Here is a 17,874-nt window from a genome sequence, read left to right as displayed (position 1 = left end):
ATCCTATCAAATGTCGGCAACAGACAAAATAGTATGACGAACAAGTTATATTCCCCTTGCGAGGTTTGAGCAAGATCTTGTTGGGATGACGCATACTTCTAATTCCAGGTTGCTGAAATTCTTGACTACTGGGGTCCCAACTAAGGACCTTTGACCTGGCGATTGACCCCTGGTGAGGTCAGGTCTGTGCTAGCACTCAGGTATGACAGATTTATGAACATTCTCGAAATCAAAGTCCATTTTAGTTTCATACCATTTACAAGCTGTGATATTTTATACCAACTGTACTTGAAATTTAGTACATAAGGCAGATATTCTTGATTATGGAAGTAAAAATTCATCTAATTCAAAATTTAACAATTGCCAACAACTTTGTAGTGTAGCATAAAACATCTTGTATCCTTAGCATATTTATTCTGTTGGCTTTCAATGTCAAACTTCTATTTTAAATCTCAATCATGTCATGACATATAGAGCATACTGTGGAGATATTCTTGATTATGGAAGTAGAAATTCATCAAAATTTAACAATTGCCAACAACTCTGTAGTGTAACACAAAACACCTTATATCCCGAGTAGACCGATTCTGTTGGTTTTCGATTTCAATGTCTAAACTCAACATTTAGAACATATTTCATTTGTAGGCAGCCATATTTATTACATTTTAATGAAAACCTACCTGTCTGTCTGTCTGTCTGTCTGGATAATATCAGAATTAATCATCTGTTTCACACTGTTTTGACTTCAGAAGTGAAGATATCAAGAGACTCAAACGCCAGCATTCAGTATTGTCATCCTCTTGTTTCATTGAGCAAACGCCACCGCTTTCAACTGTTTCAACATATCCAGGGACTGGTCAGTTTCTTCGGCCTGGGGTGGTGGATTATTTTTTTGCTGATATAAAAAAGTGGCTCACCGCTTCCCTCGCAAAACAAATAAAAAGCCTGTTGACCCTCATCCAAATATATATATATATATATATATATATATATATATATATATATATATATATATATATATATATATGTGTGTGTGTGTGTGTGTGTGTGTGTGTGTGTGTGTGTGTGTGTGTGTGTATATATTAATAGTGTGCGCGCTTGTGTGTGTGTATGTGTGTGATTCGTGGTTGGTATGATCCATTTAAGGCAATTATGAGCTCGTGTCTCAATCCAGAAAACACACTGACCCCCCCCCCCCCCCTCCAATTGAGTATTTCAAAACGGTGATACCCCATCACCAAAATAAACATCCGGGTAACTCCCTCTTCATGGATCTATGGTTCCCCCAGGCTGAAGTAACTAACAAGTCCCTGTATTCTCCTGTTTTTACGAAGTTATCTCATTTTGAAAAAAAATGTGAAATGGAGTTCAGTATTTATCTTGTCTGTTTTACATCAGACTGATCTGCGATGAAGCCTGTATATGGAAACACAGAATTTTACTTGATCAAATTTCTACTCTTTAGTATTGGATTGTAAATCTGAAGAGATTCTTTGATCTTTGACCTTTATTTTTGTTAATGGTATCAAGTTATTCACATAGTGGATTATAACTTGTATAAATCTTAGAGAGGCGGTCCCCAATCCATGGTTCTCGCATCAATGCTTATGGATATACACTATTTACGTGATTTTGGATATAGACTATTTACGTGATTTTAATTCTTTTGTTCTCCTTTGATTCATTTTTTGAGATGAAGCTGATTGAAAAGCGTGTCCCTTTTTACAAGGAGAGACATTGTTTCCATTTCTAAATATTATGTCAAGTTTACTTTTCTTTGCCTGAATTTTTGATGAAAATTTTCTATCAAAAATTACGATTCAAGGATGGTGCGTAAAACATCGTTGTAAGAGATCGAACACATTTGGGATTGGCAATGACCTCCGGGCACTCACCGCAGCCTTTAGAATTAACAAAAAGGTAAGTGAGTTTTTTAAGGATATGATATATGTAATTGAGATTTAAAATCCTCAGGCCACCGCAGAAAAGAATACAACAGTTTGGTTTTAGTTTCACACTATTATACATGCCTACGACTAGCGAAAGAGTTGTCTGAAGATGGATTCGTGCATCATTTTTATCATTTACAATGTGATTAGAGAGTCTATACAGCTTCAAACGACAGAATAAGTTCAATTCTGAACACGATATCCCGTACGTTCAATAAAATATTTCGTAAACGAGTTCAAAAATGGAAACCTGGGAGCGTTTGTACGATAAGTAAGTTTGGTAAGAAGTTAAGTTGGTAAATGATCGGGGATGAAAGAACGTCATCTATCACTGTGAAAAGTACAGTGTTCAAGGTCATGAATGTATGGCACGATGAATGGTAAGAAAATTGGGTGCCGTTTGTAGTTTATGATCCACCAGGTATGCGCAACACATTTAAACATACTCCAAATGCGCCAGGAACCGGAGAATGGACGTATCTACATTATGGACGTGGAAAAACGATGTCCATTATTGTGCATGCAGTGCATGGATCCATCCATTGGTTGATGGACGGACAGTGGGTCAATAGGTTTTACCGCAGGGATAATAAATAAATAAGACGAGATGGATTTTTGGACGTGGTATGGATACAGTGGATGAACACCGATATCAATCTTGCGAATTGTTTTAATATTTGATATCATTTTTATCTCAATATCTTGACCACGAAGGGTGTGTGTAACCATTAATGGACAATGGGAGTTGAATTTCTTCAGATTTGTTTCAATAACGTTAACGCGAGACGAGCAATATTGCTCCATTGAAACTAATAGATTCTGAGCCAAGTTGATGCCACATCGATTATCGAAGTTAAACATTTGTTGACATGCTTGGAAACTAATTTGAGGTCTATGTAAGACACAACTTATTCAACTTTTGATGATATTTTCCTAACAGATACGTAATCGATTCTCCTCGTGGTGAACAAAAATCCGCTGACACGATGCGGTGCTTGTGTTTAGATCAGGTGAAACGAAACGGTTGAAAAGATTTTAGTTTTTGTATGGTTCACCTTAATTTTTACAATTTTTGCCAAAATTCTGCAATCAGTTACAATAGTAAGTACTCTCAATGGTTTCCTAACCAAGGGGTTGAGTTAACTTCACATGATTGCAACAAAATTATTATCGGTTTTTTCTGGGGCTAGAGTGATCATTTTTTCGCCAGTTATTCAGACATGACCGGAACTCAGTCCATACCTCAAAATGGTATTTCCACGTCTGCAGCATGTCTTGAATTATCTCGAAGTCTGCAGCGTGCCCCGAATAAAATAGTAATATGTTTCTTTGTTTGTACTTGTGTCGTACTCTACGACGCAGTAAAGTTTTAGTAGGTTTGCGGGTAGTTCAATAGAATGGACGATAAGTATCATTTCATGGCCCTTATTCGCCTTGCTTGTCACCTGAATAGAGACTATTGTTCAACAGTACCTGACTCAAATCAACAACAGCACGACCCATTACACTTTGAAAATAGGCTGCCGGTAAAATTCATGCTGCTTGGAGATGCATCAGTCGTAGTCGTCAATAGCAACTATTGAACTACTTATTTGCAGATGTGTGCCGGTGGCGTGTCGACTTGTTTTATTATCTGCCCAGTATTGTCACAAACACGGCTAGATTAAAAACCAGCGTTGCTGCCACCATACCTGCAGGGGCTATGTTACCACCTACCGCTGATGGGAGGTCGTAGGAATGCGTTGTTTGCTTACATGGGATGGCATTACACGGTAGCAACGTTCAAGTATGAAACGAAAATTCTAATTTCGTCGATGGTTAATTATCAACTATTTTCTCAACAAGCAACGCTGCTGGCCAACCAGAATTTTCCATCAAAGAAACACAGGCGATACATCACGGCGAATGCTTTCAACGCGGAGCACAGATACCAAGAATACTCAGGTGATTTTTTGACAGATTTGACAGGTGAGTGTTGAACTGTCTGGTCTGTTGGCGTAGAATCCATAGCAATATCGCAGATGGTGAAGTCTCCTTCAACGACAAAATGACGGTAATAATGACTTGTGTTTGGTGATTTGATTTGCTGCCAGGCTAATCCTAAATACACATCCTAAGAGGCCTAATTGCTTGCAAGTAATCTCAGTGCTTGAACATACAAGGCGCTACCTGTTGATATGAAAACTAGTTTGTGTGCGAAATCCAGCCTGATACATTCTCTTCGCTCACTTTTAATCGATCCTCATATCACCAAATAATGAAGAGTAAGCCCGTGGAATTGAGACTTTTATTGAAGAGATTCTTTTTACTGGCGAGACTCTAGACTCTGTTTATTGGAAAGAGTTGAAGGTATTTCACATTTGATGGTTTCTGCTTTGAAATACATTGTGCAGAGTTAATGACTTGGTGATACCAGAGCCAAGATTTGAAAAAAAAAAGATTGTGCGTGATTATTGCCGTTTCATTGTAACACGGTCCTTTTGTCAAGGGACCGTGATTGTAAACCATGTCTAGGAAGAAGTGGCTAACGGTGAAACGCTATGTCAAAATAAGTTGAACACACACCTGTAACAGATAAGCATTTGTAATAAACTGTTTTCCCTTTTGTTGCTCTCTCTGTTTATCGGTACAGATACTCACCATTTCTCACAGACCCAAGCATTGTGTAAGAAGCAACCGAACACATTGCTGAACCTGTTACCGGTCGCTGGTCACACTGCATCTCGCGTAGGGTCTTGCCGGGAGTAATCGATTCCAATTTACTTCACCAAATATTTTCCTGACTTTAAAAGGATTGAAGACGGAATCCATACAAGCTAACGTAACCGTGTCATGTTGAACATGTCCGAGATTTGTTGACAGTCACTCAACCATGTCAAGCTATCTTTTGTCTGGGTCAACACTCAGCTAGAGTTACTAACTTCTTTATACCAACTGTGCTATCGTACAGAACACTGAGAACACCTTCTCAGCTTTATTTTCTAATCAACTTCACAACAACGGCCATGACAGCAGCAATTGCTACGACCAATACACAGATGGTAAGTGATCTAGGTGATCGATCGGTGAGCAGCGACGACCGAAATAGTCCTGCCCTAGACATTGTCAACAACGACCAGCAACTAGACTCGGAGTCTTTGATCCGCGATGTCTCTTACTATGACTCGGACATCGACAGCGAAATAGAAGGTCTGAACACTTTCAAGTTATTTATTCAACTTCCAACAGAAGACTTGACATCCTTCACAAACCTACCATCGGGAACAACCGTGTTCGATTTGAAAGCTAAAATTGAACTGGTGTCGGGCATACCTGGTCAGATTTACATTTTGAGTTATGTTGATGGCGTTGATCTGGATGAAGAAAGTCGACTGATTCTTGGCAAAAATATCCAAAATGCAGATACTTTGAGAGTACAGCTGTTACTGAGTTGGAACGAACTGTTCTATTCAACATGGAAAAACAAACTAGATGAGGTATGAAAAATGTATACTTTCTATCTGTAATTACAATGACTGATCCAGAATCAAATACATCGTCCCTTTGATTTTCCTGGCAAGCAATCAGAAACTCGACGTTGAAATTTTTGCACGGACTAGCAAATATTCTGAGATAAAATAAACAATAAATATTGCTTTCTGTTGATGTAGTATTACTCTATGAAGGAAACACAACAACACATTATTGGAGTAAAGAGCATAATTTTGCTTTAAGGATTTTTTTGCGACTGATTAAGAGGTAACTGAAGTATTGAAATGGTGTAAGTTTATATCGTAATATTTTAAATGGCCTCCTGTTTCATGTATGTCGGCTTTTATTCTTTTTCGCTTCTTTGTTTTCACAGCGGAACCTCCATTAGGGACCGTGTTTTGCAGTTGTCTTTAATGACTGTCAACTTAAAGATAATGATAATGATGGTTATGACTACGACGACAATAATAATAATAATAATAATAATAATAATAATAATAATGACTTTAACAGCGACTATGACGACGATGATGATTATACAATGTGGGACGCTGTTCAGCGAATCAAAATGTACTGATATCCGTAGCAACCGAGTAACGTTAACTGTTGTAAGTTGTGCCCTGTTTACATCTCTGCATGGCGACCATGATGTCTTAACGATCTGCTTTTGTAAAGTTATGATGTGTCATGATATTTACTCTGTCGGTCGATGTAAAATATTACAATACTATGCCGCAATACACATGTAGCTTTAGAAAACGATTGTTTCATTAGTTCCTGACTAAAGTTAATATTTCTGTTGAAGAAATTGCATTAAGGTAATTAACGACTTTTAGGCTATGTCTAAGTGAGCCAATACGAATAGATATAAGACATTGGCAATCCAATCTAACGGCAGGATTTACTGCTAACTCGAAGGTTGCGCTAACAATCTTTTGGTGTTGGATGTTTTTGTAGTAGTTTCTTCAAATCAAATATCGCGAGATTGTAAATTGTTCGTTGTTTTGTGAAATGTTTGGAAATGAAGAAGATTAACTTAGCACCTGTCGTAACGTATTATTAATTGTTTTGTATGAATTTTGAGCTGCAAGACTTTGAGGTCATACCTCAATGGTAGCTTTTATTAGTACGATATCGAGATCATGATGAACTGACATTTAGCATGGCGATGTAACTTCTCACTGTTATAAATTATTGTATGTACAGTGCGTAAACTTAATAGCACGTTATCATGTTTCACAAAAACATAGCTGTCGATCGATAACATACATTTCTTCCTTCGATATATACTAATCACTGTATACCACCAAATTAGCCTACAGACACAACTACAAACACATAAAATACATATTTGAGACTTATAAAAAGTTTCTTGCACAGCTACTTGTGATAATATCCTTTGAAGTGTTCAGAAATATTTAATTTCAGCAATGTTTATGCTATAGGAGCATTGCAGTTTATTCCACACAATACAAAGTCTGTTGTAATGCATGTTGTTCCCTCTATAGCTTGTCGTTCAGGGTCGTAAATCTTGCTATAAATAAATGGAACGTTGCTGCGATGCCCACACAGCCAGTTTCCTTATTCCAACTTGTCGAACATTTCACCCTTTCCATGGCTTTGCCAATCACTGTAATCAGGACTTGGCAACGCCGTGTCACTTCCTATTTTCAGATAATCCTATAGTACAATAAAGCTCATTTGTGTTTATATGTGTACTTATCGTTCCGTATACGGTTACGTATTCACCTTTGTGACCCAGTGCATAGATCACATAATCTCTTGGTGTCAGATAACAAGCCCCTTCTACATTCAATTCCTCTAACGATACTGATGATATTGCAGAGGGCACTTTACACTTTTGTTGAAAGATTTCAGAGTCTATCTGTTTCCTGTCGTCAACAATAACTGCTCGTAAATTTTGAATGCTTTAAACGTACACTCGACTTTACAGGTCTACTACAATGGCGGAGTACAATTGTTGAACCATGCGTGTTTCAATGTTCAAGACGCTCCTTTACTTCAACGTGTCATAGCAGAGAGGGCATTCATAGCGTTGTACCTAGCTTGTCATCGCGGCCATGTCAAGTTGACCCAAGCATTGCTTGGCATAGGTAAGATATTTAGAAATGCCTCTTGTAATTTCGATCTGTAGTCTCGACCCTAGAACTGAAAATATAAAATAACAAAAACGCGTTTGTTTCCTGTGAAAGACATGATTTGTACAAACTTGAAATGCCCGTTCGAGAAGCTTAGTTCCTATTTGAGATTAAAATGGATTAATCGTAATAGGATATCTTTGAACGGCCATCTTGCTTGGTATTTATGCAAGCCTTTATCTGAGTACCTAGCCTTGGGACTAGGTGTGCTGCAGCCTACAGCAAATCATTGTGAATAATATTTATTTTCCAGATGTATTCGCAGTTTCTTATTACTAGTTATAAAACGCTTCACAATAGTAATCAAATTCAATTAACTCGCAAGTTTATCCAATCGATTAAGTTATAAGGTTGTTTACTTGTGAAACATTTGCACTTCTAATAGGCATAAGAGAAAACATCGAACATTTAACATTTACAACCGACTCAGAAAACGACCAGCTTGAGCTGAACACAAATCACCTGTACATCAGCCTGTCAGACAGATACATTGAAAAGATCAAAACAAAAGAAAAATGGCTCTATTCCACCTGTAGTGCGTCAAAACATTGCTGCCAAGTGTCAATATTTCACTGCTATCGACAGATCTGCTAATCCAATGTGCTATTTCAACTCTTTGTGGCATAAACATGGCGATAAGGTTGTACCGTTAGGTAAACATAATCAATTGCTCGCAAAATTCCGTTGATATGGATATTGCTGTGACACGCTGAAATGAGTGCTGTGATACATTCAAATGATCGGCTCACAATTTAGCGATAGACATCAGGACAAACAATATTAACGATATTTTTGACAACTTTTCCACTCATGCGCATGTTTTACAATTGTCTACCTGTCGCAGAATTTGTACATCGATGTCATGGACAGTGCTAAACAGATATACTCCATAACAGTATATACACTTCTAATGGACGCTAGTTAAGTTTGGCGATATTTTTACCTTACCAATTTAGCATATAACAATACATTCACCATAACAAGGATGGTAATTTCTAATGCGCATGTGTATATTTATTTATTTTTAAAAATGGTTCATTGTTCGGTGCCGTTCAGCCCTCGTGACTAGCCATTAGATTACACAAGTTATGATCCTTTAAGCGTATCAAATGTGTACGTACACGCCCATCTCCTTTTGCTATCTTTGGAATTCTGACATTTCAACACATTTTTGCATATTTACTTAATACCTGATGCATGTGGTTGATTTTTCTATAACGTCTTTTTAAAATCCGAAAATTCAACGATGAACCCCCGAGTGCCCTCGGCATGTAATACCTCAATAAAGCCGCTGTGAAAAGCTTTAGAATTCATGACAAGTATACCCTGTATGCAATGTATTGACACGTTACCTGGAAACCGACGTCGCTCATTGAATTATTTCTATTTATTGCGGGATCAAAACACAGTTGAAATCATCTCATCGAGCACACTGAGATCAAAAACAAATTCGTTTCTAACTCTTGGTAGCTTGTCAGCGGAGGCAATGCGTATTCTACTATCTCGTTTTTTATTTACCACCGGAATTTCTTTGCAGGCGCAGATTACACGGGAAGGACGTCGTACGGCCGCACACCACTGCACGCCGCAGCCTGCCAAGGTCACCTGGAAATCATCGAGCTCTTGATCAAGCACGGTTCTGACGTCAGAGACAGAGATTACGAAGGAAAATCTGCGCTGAAAATTGCCAGCGAGTTCAACAAGACCGAGTGTTCTAGACAGCTGTGGCTTCGCCAATGGAACTTGCGAGCGAAACAGCGCGCGGACACCTCTGGGTTTATCAGGTCACCAAGGTTGGAAAGCACTGATATTTCGTCCGTTAGAAGTTTAAGGATGTCCTTCAGGAATACGCCAAGACAGGCGTATTTTGTCTACAAGAAGAACGAGCCACAATCCCAGAAAGTTGAACTGAATGGCAAGAGGTATGGACATGTCACAAGAAGTGAATGCACTACGGTTAGTGAAAAACTATTGCATATAGTAGAACTAAACCAGTCTATACCTCTACCACCTTGTAACTCTCCAAGATTATTAACTTCCGCCAGAGGGCGACTTTCTAGACAAGGGGCAAATTCGGTCGACTATACTGTACGGGAAAACTCACTGACAGCCAAGATACTCGAGTTACAATGGAAAAGACAAACAGAAAGTCAGCTATCTATGCTGCTACCGGACGCAGGCGATGGTAGTACCAGTGGGGACGGAATGTGTCCGAAACTGCCAAATGTGGATCAATTTGATAACGTCTCTGAGAAGAGAAAAGTGTCTCTTCCTAACCTTACAACGGCCAGCACTTCTAATTCTACTGTTCAGCGTCAGGAAAGTGTTCACCAAACCATTGGTAGTATAAAGTACCTTGACCGTGACAACACAACCGAACTGAGCAGAACATTGAGTGACAGTGACGTGGCCAAACAAACAGACAAAGATATCCACGTAAAATTTGTGGTAAATGAACACATTCCGACTGGTGAAGTAACACAAGAGGGAGAGTTTGAAAATGATACAAATGACGGAAACGATAATCACGTGATCACTGATACAGAAGGCGACTCGGAAGAAGCCGAAGAAGACAGACTACAGCAACAAAATGAAGAAGATACCAATAATAGAGATACCATGAATCAAGAATCAGATATCGATGAGAGTGACGAGGAAGATGAAAATTCCGAGTCTTCCGATGGCGCGTCCGAAGGTGGTGATGATGACGAAGTTCAGGTGGCAGCAGTGCCAAGAAAAACAAACCCCAAGCCAAAAGTTGGCCTGCAGAGAGCGCGCTCGGCACCCCTGCCAACCTTCCGTCGTAAACTAAGTGGCAGACCTGTATCAGCAGCGACCACACGCAGTCTTCCAACTTTGCTGTACAAAAGGTAAAATATTTGGAACCAGTATTGTTTTGTGGACCACTTATCAAACATTTATAATAATTAAAATTCACGTCACTTCTGCTTAATTCTACCGTTTTCAATTACGTTCTTCTAAGCAAAGATATCTGCTATTTTTGGTTCATGATTCTGACGTCATAAGAGATGCATAACGAGGCAAATATGAACAATAAAATAAAATGCATGTCTACAGTCGAGTGACGTCATCGTTAATGAGCTAAACAATGACATCAACAGGTGTCACGGCAGTATCGATCATATATCATTTCTTGGCTGATACGCGCAGCTAGCTATCCGTATCGATGATCAAAGTAATTTTTCGTCATTGAACCTGATGAAGGGTCAACAAGTTTGTGTGTGCTTCGTAAATTTCTGCAATGTATTCACATTTTCTTTTCATTCAGAGCAAAAACGGCTCTGCCGAGAGCAAAAACATGGAATGTCTGGTTAAATCTTAACAACAACAACAACAGCAACAAAGCCTAGACTTTCAGTCAGAGAGGGCTGAACTGCGAAAACAGCGAAATCTAGAAGCATACCAGGCCTGGGTGGCGAAGAAACAAGAGGAAGCCAGGAGAAAGAAACACAAAAACTTGGCAACGGATGATCAATGTGATTATACAACAGAGCAACAAGAAATCGATCCTTATGCATTTGAAAAATGGTTGCATGAAAAAGATCGGAGAGGACAGTTAGGAAAACATGAAAATACTGATGAAGAGTTCAAAGTTGCAGATACAGTACATCACATTTATGGAACCATTACTTACGAAGACTGGTTGAAAGAAAAACGACGTCAACAACAAAACAGGGAGACGGAGACTGCAAAAAATGAACGTTCAGGCGACCGGACATTGCAAGAGACGAAAAAACGCTTGGCACAAAGTGCTAAATCTCATGAGCAATGGCTAGCAGATAAACAGATCCAGTCGAAAATTGACGTCGGTTTAGAAGTTGACAAACAAAGTGAGAGTAATGCTAGACCAAAATCACTGCGTGGCATGAATTTCAACGAATGGTTGGCAATGAAGACAGAAATTGAGAGATCGGTGAGGGAAGCTGTCAGCAGAGACACTCGCTCAAAACGACGTGACAATATCAGTGCAAAAATCTACAGGGAATGGTGTGAGAGAAAAGCAGAGGAGAGGGCTTCGAAACGAATATTAGAGACCCAGGAACAGAAAAATGAACTTGAACGAAGAAAAGAGAGACAGAGACGGAGACAAAATCTTGTCTATCAATCCTTCTCTAATTGGCTGACAAATAAATTTAAACAGGACGTGCAGAAAGAACGAGAACTGATCAGACAACTGCAAAGATCTCGCCAATCAAAAACCAAGTCAAGATGAACATCTCGCCGATCAAAAACCAAGTCAAGATGAAGATCTCGCCAATCAAAACTAAGTCAAGATGAAGATCTCGCCAATCAAAAACCAAGTCAAGATGAAGATCTCGCCAATCAAAAACCAAGTCAAGATGAACATCTCGCCGATCAAAAACCAAGTCAAGATAACTGTGCAGGAAAACCAGGGTTAGACTTTGCCAGTGTTTTTGAATTGACCATTTTATCACTTGTAGCGGCAGAGTTGCTGCTGGTTGACATGAATTGAAAACTACCATTCATGATTTTTTATGAAGCCTGAATGTCTTACAAAGTGAAAGAACTTACACTTTAGCCTTCATGAACCTTTTTGATCGTTGTAGTTGGGTATGTTCTTGTAAATATAAATATACCTAGGCCAGAAAAAATAACTAAACTTATTCAGAATTGGCACTGCTACATTTGCCAGTTTGGATTTTTTTTCTGAAATCTGTAAAATAGCAGCAGATAATATTGCATTTTTTTCATTATTTTATTCGAGCAAAATTTTATTCCTTCTCTTGTAGATGTCATGAATTGCACATTAGTGTTGTTCTATTACAAGCTGTTCCTTGCACGAGTCTTATAACAACAACTTACTACAGTGCAACAATTGCTTGATATAAAACACATTTCTATTTTGATTGTAAGAGTCTTGTAAAACATTGATGACACAATATCAAAGTTGCATCTTCCTATTCCTTGACATCAAACACTTCATCATCATCAGTGTTGTTTCTGTATTTTGATTGTCATAAAATTACTGGGTATGATTCGGTAAAAAAATCACTTGCTGCCTTTGTTGCTTTACTAGAAAAACCTGAGGAACATTATAATTGTCAAACATGATGTATTTTTAAGTGTGTATTGACCAAGTAAGTGGTAATTTTGACATCAGTACTTGAACATTATATTGAAAGCTGTCAGATATCGAGCCTTTAGTTTCCATACGAGGATATTTTGTAATTTGTGTGTGTACATATGTATCCAATTCTACCCTTCTTGCAAGGTGTATAGAGATTGATTTCTCCCGTCCACCCCTATTTCCCTTTGTAGAGGTCCAACTTTTCCATTTTTAAAGGTTATGTAAATTACCTTTCACGTGATAGTTATGTAAAGAATAGTGACACTGTGGTTACCGTAATGTTCCCCTATATCTGGGCTTTCAAAAATGTATAATTTACGGGGTTTCTGAGCTTATTAACAACCAGAGAAATGTTTGATTAAAAAGGTCAATTACGTGTCTTGGAACCTTAATATTATGTTAATTATATGTAAGAATGTGTGCAAGTACTAAGCACTCCGCCCGACGGTGAAAATATTTCCACAGAGATTCCATCGACATTGGAAAAAGTTTAGAAAGGCCGTAAAAGCAAAACAAAATAACGATTGTCTTCACATAGGATTGAAATTGGATCATTACGGGTCATCAACCTCACAAGTTCATCAAAGTAGAACAGTTTCACGCATGACTGGGTTTGTTGTTTTTGGACCCGACTAAATTTTGGGGAAATATTGAGCTGTGCCCGATTGTTTGGAGGTTAAATGTCTTCTTCAAAAAATGCGCGTATCACTGACTGTTAGTTCTTTGATTGGATTACTGTCTACCTACGTCTGGAGGATTTACTTCCAAAGATGATCTGCTTTGCGACTGTTTATTCAGGAAAGGTCAATAATATCCTTGAATATGAGCTAACTCTGCAAAGCAAATTTATTTATTTTAATTTCAAGAGAAAAAAACCGTTAAGATTCAGCCATTGTTTGAATTTTGTGCGCTTCGGCTCCTGTTACAAGGCTCAAGTTTGGTTTTTTACAACAAATCATACATGTTTAGATTTTTTCAAGATAAAAAGTCATGAAATGGGATAGAATAAATTTTTTTGAACTATTACAAACATTACAACAATTCGATGACATAAAAATGGTATTCATTTTTCATTGAATTGCCTAAATTGCCTACAAAAACTTTGAATTAGAAAATGTAAAACGTAAAAGGGAGCCAAAAAATTTCAAGTCCCTCCCTACAGGCAGAGCAAAATTTTCAAGTCCCCCCTCTACTACCCAAAAAATTTTCGAATCCCACCTGAATTCGTCCAGCCCCCTCCCCCCAACCAATTTTTGTGAACGCAGCCTTAGTGGTGGTATCCGGAATGGGTAAACGTACCCTGCTAGTATGCTATACCCGTCAGGAATGGTCCCGGAATGGTCCCAAAAATGTCTAAATATTAATATTGTATGAAGTGATACAGTATATGAATTACTGTAATAAGTCAGCCGGGAATGCTGTCGCTAATCATTTGAGTGACCGAGCAGTCATATTATTTTGCCACAATGTCGTCATATCGGCCCTTGAACTAGTTTGATACCAATGAGCTGTGTCTCATTTGAAAATCAACGTAGAAATCACAAGCCCTACAATATCTGAGAAATTGATACATGTACCTACCATAACAGGTGCAGACGGAATATTACTTGACAAGTGGGGATAATTTATAATTTCAAAATCTAAATCATCCCTTTTGTCATACAGCTTAGTGTGTAGCCCATTAGTACCCACTTGTAGGGACAGATCGAGATATGAAGCCGAGTTCTTTTATTTCTTTTATTTCTTTCTTTTAACTTTATTGTCCATAAAAACATGGAAAGTTGTCTTTAAACATCAGGACCGCTATAAAAACACCAAATACGGACAACACCATACAAAACAATACAATAGTTACAGACAAACACAACACTATATTAAAAGTTCCTACTTAAAATGGTGTTTGCTCTGGTTCTCCGGATGGAATCAGACATATTTATATTTAAAACAGCAACTGCTGACGGTATAAATGACTTCTTAAAAAGATTCTTCCTATCCCTGGGCACAAGTAGACGGCGTCCCGAAGGCAGATATTATCTTTGTCTGTTCTTACCCTCGGTTGTGTCTTTAATTTCCAACTCATCAGGATAAATATGATGTAAGTAATTTGATATGTGGGTGTGATTGTCTAGATCAATCAGATCATCAATATATCTGTGCGTGTTGTTAAAACGCCTTGCAAGTTTTTTAGACGGAGAGATTGTAGGAACTCTGCTTCATGTGACCTATGTTTGATGGTAATGTATTGGTACCTTCTACTGCCATTTTTATGCAGGAAAGTTTGTTTCACAAGAGATGACAGCTTGTTCTATTTTTTCGTGGGGAATTGTGATGTATACTGTGGAAAAGTCAAATGTTCGGATTGACCTGTACTTGTTTTTCTTGACTTTTAAATCAAGCAACAATTCCTTTGAATTTTTAGTATCCACATTTGATTCAACCCGCTCGTGTCATACACTTTGTCACAATATCGAAAAAGACCATTTTTGATGGTTGTCAAATTTACAGTCAGTAATTTTACAGTAGTGCATTTGCTTGATCCTGCAATAAAGCGTTGTTTGAAAGGGTTCTTGTGCAGTTTAGGTATCCAATACAACATAGGCTGCCGAATTCATTTAGCACAGGTGAATGGTTTGAAAAAAAATTCCATCAGAAAGGGTAGAAAGAGTCTAGGTTGTATTACTGTGATCTGAATGAAGGTTTAATTTATCCATGGATATAATAATTCCTACAGACAAAGATAATGTTGTTTAAAGCTTTGTCTTCAGGAACTACAACATATTCGTTGTGTAAAGCGTTGAGGCATGCTTTGACAGACGGGACATCTAATACCGAGGAAGTATTCACATCTTTAGTGTCAGAATGGATATGCGAAAGGACAACATTTCTGAGGCTCACTCGTCACCCACTCCTTAGTATCCTTGGGAGCATAAAACAGATTTCTCATGTATCTTTCACATCTTAAGCTCAAGTTCAAAATGGATGACTACAGGTCGGAGAACTCAAACTCAGCTACTAATTACGTTCCTGACTATCTTCTTGTGTAATCAAAGCACTCTGATTGTTTGGTGGCTAAATGTCTTCTTGACAAAATGCATGTAGCACTCAATGCGCGAGTTCTTTGATTGCAATAAAGTCTACCTACCTACATGGAGGTTTATTATCCAAAAGTTCATCTCCAAGGCGGCTGTATATTGAGAAAAGGTCAATAATATGCGTGATCATAAGTTAATTCTGCAAATCAAGTTTATTTATTTTAATTTCAAGAGACAAAACTGAAAGATTCAGCCACTTTTGGAAAAAGTGCACTCCGCCGCGGGACATTAAATTTGGGGCTAACGCTAAGGGCGCCCGCACACGGTCTGGTCCATGACCCTACTCATAGGAAAAGGACAACATTTTCTGAGGCTCACTCGTCACCTCATTCTACATATCCGGGGAAGCATAAAACTGTTTTATCAGGTATTTTTCTCATCTTAAGTTCAATTTAAAAAAGAATGGCTGCAGCTCGGAGAACTCAAACTCGGCTACTTCTTACATTCCTGGTTAACTTCGTGGCTAACCAAAGAACCCTCATGACAGTGAAAAAATATCAACAAAGTTTCCATCGACATAGAAAAAGATATTCTGAGCTAAAGCTATTTTCTCACGAATCTTTCACATCTTCAGCTCACGATAAGCTAGCAATGCTGCAGATAAGAAAACTCAAACTCGGGTACTGCTTTCCTTACAGACTATCTTCATACGGTAGGTAACCAAAAAAGTCGCATCGTGTTGAAAAAATCTTCACAAAGGTTCCACTGGCATTGGAAAAGTTGAGAAAGGATAAAAAACAACAACAAACAATTTTCTGCGCTTGTGATTGACATGGGGTCACTTAGGGCCACCAACCTTACAAGTTTACTGGAGCAGAATGGTTTCATGCATACCATGGTGTGCTATTTTTGATCCGACTAATTTGGGGAAAATATTGAGTTGACATTTGTTTCGTTTCCTCCTAGATTTGTAGTTCCTATTATTCCATTACAGTGTGAGATGTACGGAGTGTACTTTGTGCTCATTTCATTCCATATGACTATATTTGGTCTACAAGTCACCGAGGATGATGGAATTTAGGATTTGTCTACATGAGGAAATTTGTTTACACTAGTTGTTTTGGCTGATTTTCTCATGTTTGGTCACATGACTTCTTCTCTGATTACCCTACTCTGACATCTTTCAGATTCGATCTGCAGCTTTCTGTGAATGCCATTATTAAGCTTTAGGAAACTTACCTCACAATTTGCATATGTACATTTTACATTTTGAATTTTATCCCACATTTTGTTCAATATTCTTGAAACTCCTCTCTGAAACTCTTTGTCCAGTAGTAATCAAATTTAGTTTGTGAGTTGCCATGAATGACATTCAGTTCGGTTCAAACGTCGAATTTTGCATATGGAGCCCATTTCTTTTTTTTTACTAAAAACATATTTTCTAATATCACTTATCTAGCAGCTTTGCAATTTAATTGTACGTTTCAAGGAGATGCGCTTTTCATGTTTTGTAGTGTACAATAGACGCTGTTTATTGGTATTTAATGCGGGGACGAGGTTAAGTGCGGGGATCGAGGCTAGCCATATGCAGCATTCATATTGTAGCCGCGGTCATTGCAAGACCCGCACCTTCCCGCCAGTGCGTTTCTTATGTAAGAATTTTTTTATAGTTTTCTCCATTCCTCCCCCTTTGGGCGGAGGTTGTGTTGTCAATAAAGATTGACCTGTTACCCCCAACACTGTTTGCTGTACTGCGTTAGCATAAAAAAGTATAAAATATGCATATTTGAATTTTTAAAATTTTATCATTCTTTGCTCAATTTCTCTAAAAGCTCTAAGACTGTACTTCCAATAGTAGTCAAATGTGGTCAGCAAGTCCAGCAATGGCCTCATTCTGTTTTGTTAAAATGACAATAAAATTTGCATATGCAGAATTTGGGGCAGTATTTTTTTTAACATTCTAGATATAGCTTCTTTACTGATGCCTTTATAAAGTTACGGTGTGTTAAAACTTCAATAAAATAGGCATATTTAAATTTTTGACAATTTTTGCTGAATATCCTCCAAAAATCTTCATCTCTGCAACATTTATTTGTTCCCAGGGATTCAATTTGGTTCAAATAAAATTTGCATAATACAAATTTTAGGGCAAA

The 17,874-nt window shown here is 38.0% G+C and overlaps 1 protein-coding gene across 2 annotated transcripts; it reads left to right on the top strand.

Annotated features, from left to right (window-relative positions):
- The first annotated feature begins 3,576 nt into the window (after positions 1 to 3,576).
- Positions 3,577 to 11,008, top strand: LOC139117950 (uncharacterized). 2 transcript variants are annotated; one of them, XM_070681198.1, is made up of 5 exons: positions 3,577 to 3,917; positions 4,582 to 5,425; positions 7,375 to 7,534; positions 9,117 to 10,449; positions 10,869 to 11,008. In XM_070681198.1, exons 2-5 carry the CDS (start codon positions 4,955 to 4,957, stop codon positions 10,948 to 10,950), a joined length of 2,046 nt encoding a protein of 681 aa, XP_070537299.1. In that variant the 5' UTR covers positions 3,577 to 3,917; positions 4,582 to 4,954; the 3' UTR covers positions 10,951 to 11,008. The 2 variants fall into 2 exon arrangements, with proteins under 2 accessions (XP_070537299.1, XP_070537300.1); XM_070681199.1 differs by having other exon boundaries at positions 3,577 to 4,002.
- The last annotated feature ends 6,866 nt before the right edge of the window (positions 11,009 to 17,874 follow it).

The sequence above is a fragment of the Ptychodera flava genome, chromosome 18, assembly GCF_041260155.1.
Source record: "Ptychodera flava strain L36383 chromosome 18, AS_Pfla_20210202, whole genome shotgun sequence".
NCBI classification, from domain to species: domain Eukaryota; kingdom Metazoa; phylum Hemichordata; class Enteropneusta; family Ptychoderidae; genus Ptychodera; species Ptychodera flava.
The sequence above is the reverse complement of the archived record's forward strand: the minus strand, read 5'-3'. Positions and strand labels throughout refer to the sequence as shown.